Below are 2,225 nucleotides of genomic sequence, written 5' to 3'. Positions count from 1 at the left end.
ACTATCTACTTTCTCGGATTATAAGGAATGAGTTAATCTTCATTAAAGATGCTTCAAAGGTACATGTTCACATTTTTCATTAACATTTTTCATAATTATTGTACTATAATTAGGAAATGATAATGATTAGCTAGTTGGCAATGAACAATATATTACTAATAAGGGTCCCAATACCAGTTGGTTACAACACTAAAATCGTAACAGTGCCTAATACACGATTCTCTGCCTCCCAACCCCTAAGGAAAAAATAAATGAAGATAAATACATAAAGAAAGAGAGAGGAACATGGGTCTATAACCCTCTAACCCAAGGGGTCTTGGGCTTATATATACTCAAGTCTTAGCCACTAAATTCTCACAACTTGAAAACAACAACACACAACATGGGCTCTTCATTTTGGCCTGTGTGTTTGATGCTAGCATCACTTGTTTCTTCTTCATTCTGTGCTCTCCCACGAAGGCCAGTGGATGTACCATTTGGGAGAAACTATTACCCTACTTGGGCTTTTGATCACATCAAATACTTCAATGGCGGTTCTGAGATTCAGCTTCTTCTTGACAAGTCCACTGGTTAGTGTATTATTATTCTTCCCTTATATAGTAGTTTTGAACTTGTTATCACACTGTTCATTTTCTAACTAGTTTTTCAACAGGTACTGGTTTTCAATCCAAAGGTTCATACTTGTTTGGTCACTTTAGTATGAACATTAAGATGGTTCCTGGTGATTCAGCTGGAACAGTCACTGCTTTCTATGTATGTCCAAAAAAAAAAATATTAATTTTCTGTTTCTATATTTAGTATTTTCTTGTAATGACCCTTCGTTGTTATTGTAACTACTTTACAGTTATCTTCACAAAATGCTGAACATGATGAGATAGACTTTGAGTTCTTGGGCAACAGAACTGGACAACCTTACATTTTGCAAACAAATGTGTTCACTGGTGGACAAGGTAACAAAGAACAAAGGATCTTTCTTTGGTTTGATCCTACAAAAGAGTTTCACAGATACTCCATTCTATGGAACATGTACCAGATTGTGTAAGCATCACTTGACTCAACTCAACTATTGTAATATAATACTCTAATCTAAACAACCTTGCTTAAACCTATGATTGATATGCTTGCAGCTTCTATGTGGATGATGTTCCAATAAGAGTGTTCAAGAACAGCAAAGATTTAGGAGTGAAATTTCCATTTGACCAACCAATGAAGATATACAACAGTTTATGGAATGCAGACGATTGGGCAACAAGAGGTGGTTTGGAGAAAACAGATTGGTCAAAAGCACCATTCATAGCAGGATACAAAAGTTTCCACATTGATGGTTGTGAAGCATCAGTTAATTCAAAATTCTGTGCAACACAAGGAAAAAGATGGTGGGATCAAGTTGAGTTTCGTGATCTTGATGCTGCTCAATGGCGTAGACTAAAATGGGTGCGACAGAAATTTACCATATACAATTATTGCACTGACAGAAAACGTTTACCTCAAATACCTGCTGAATGCAAGAGAGACGGTGACATTTAAATTTTATCATATGATATCATATGTTATATGCTATGATAGTGTATTTGTATTATTTGCTCTCTCATTATTATATGCTTTCAACACCAATGTCACGTTGTTATCAAGGTATAAGACAATTTTATATCTCATATATCATAGTATCATTATTTATTGCCACTATTGTTCCATTTAAGTCTGTAAATTTTATTATATCTCTTCAAATTTTATGATAATAAAAAAATATTATTAATGCTTTTATTTATTCTATTTCGGTGTACTGTAAATTTTATTATATTGTCACTCTTCACATTTCAATGCTTTTATTTATACTATTTGGGTGTCTTGGTAATAATTATGGCAAGTGCTGGAAAACAAGTTGAAACTTGCATAGTTGTGTATTTTTTTTCCTTTCAAATTTGAAGATCTGTGTTCTGAATTATGATCCACTGATTTCGTAGTAAAAAGTGTAGTGATGCTTTGTTATTGAAAGTTGGGACAAAATAAAACACTGGACCTCTAACAGACTTTGTGCTTCCAATATTTAGGGAGGAAAAAAAAATCCTTCCGTCACATTTCCGAAGTAGTTTAATAGATATTTATAGATAAAATAAATTGATATTTAAATATTCAATTATATTTAGATATGAAAATAGATTTATTGACATGTTTTCACGAATATTCGTATCCGTTATTAAATTATAAAATTATTTAAATATTAT

The 2,225-nt window shown here is 32.5% G+C and overlaps 1 protein-coding gene across 1 annotated transcript; it reads left to right on the top strand.

Moving 5' to 3' along the window:
* The first annotated feature begins 295 nt into the window (after positions 1-295).
* On the top strand, positions 296-1,764 carry LOC131612289 (xyloglucan endotransglucosylase/hydrolase 1-like). Its single transcript, XM_058884095.1, has 4 exons — positions 296-569; positions 653-753; positions 845-1,038; positions 1,128-1,764. Exons 1-4 carry the CDS (start codon positions 383-385, stop codon positions 1,525-1,527), a joined length of 882 nt encoding a protein of 293 aa, XP_058740078.1. The 5' UTR covers positions 296-382; the 3' UTR covers positions 1,528-1,764.
* The last annotated feature ends 461 nt before the right edge of the window (positions 1,765-2,225 follow it).

Source organism: Vicia villosa, linkage group LG6, assembly GCF_029867415.1.
Source record: "Vicia villosa cultivar HV-30 ecotype Madison, WI linkage group LG6, Vvil1.0, whole genome shotgun sequence".
NCBI classification, from domain to species: Eukaryota; Viridiplantae; Streptophyta; class Magnoliopsida; order Fabales; family Fabaceae; genus Vicia; species Vicia villosa.
This window is presented reverse-complemented; position numbering and strand designations above follow the sequence as displayed.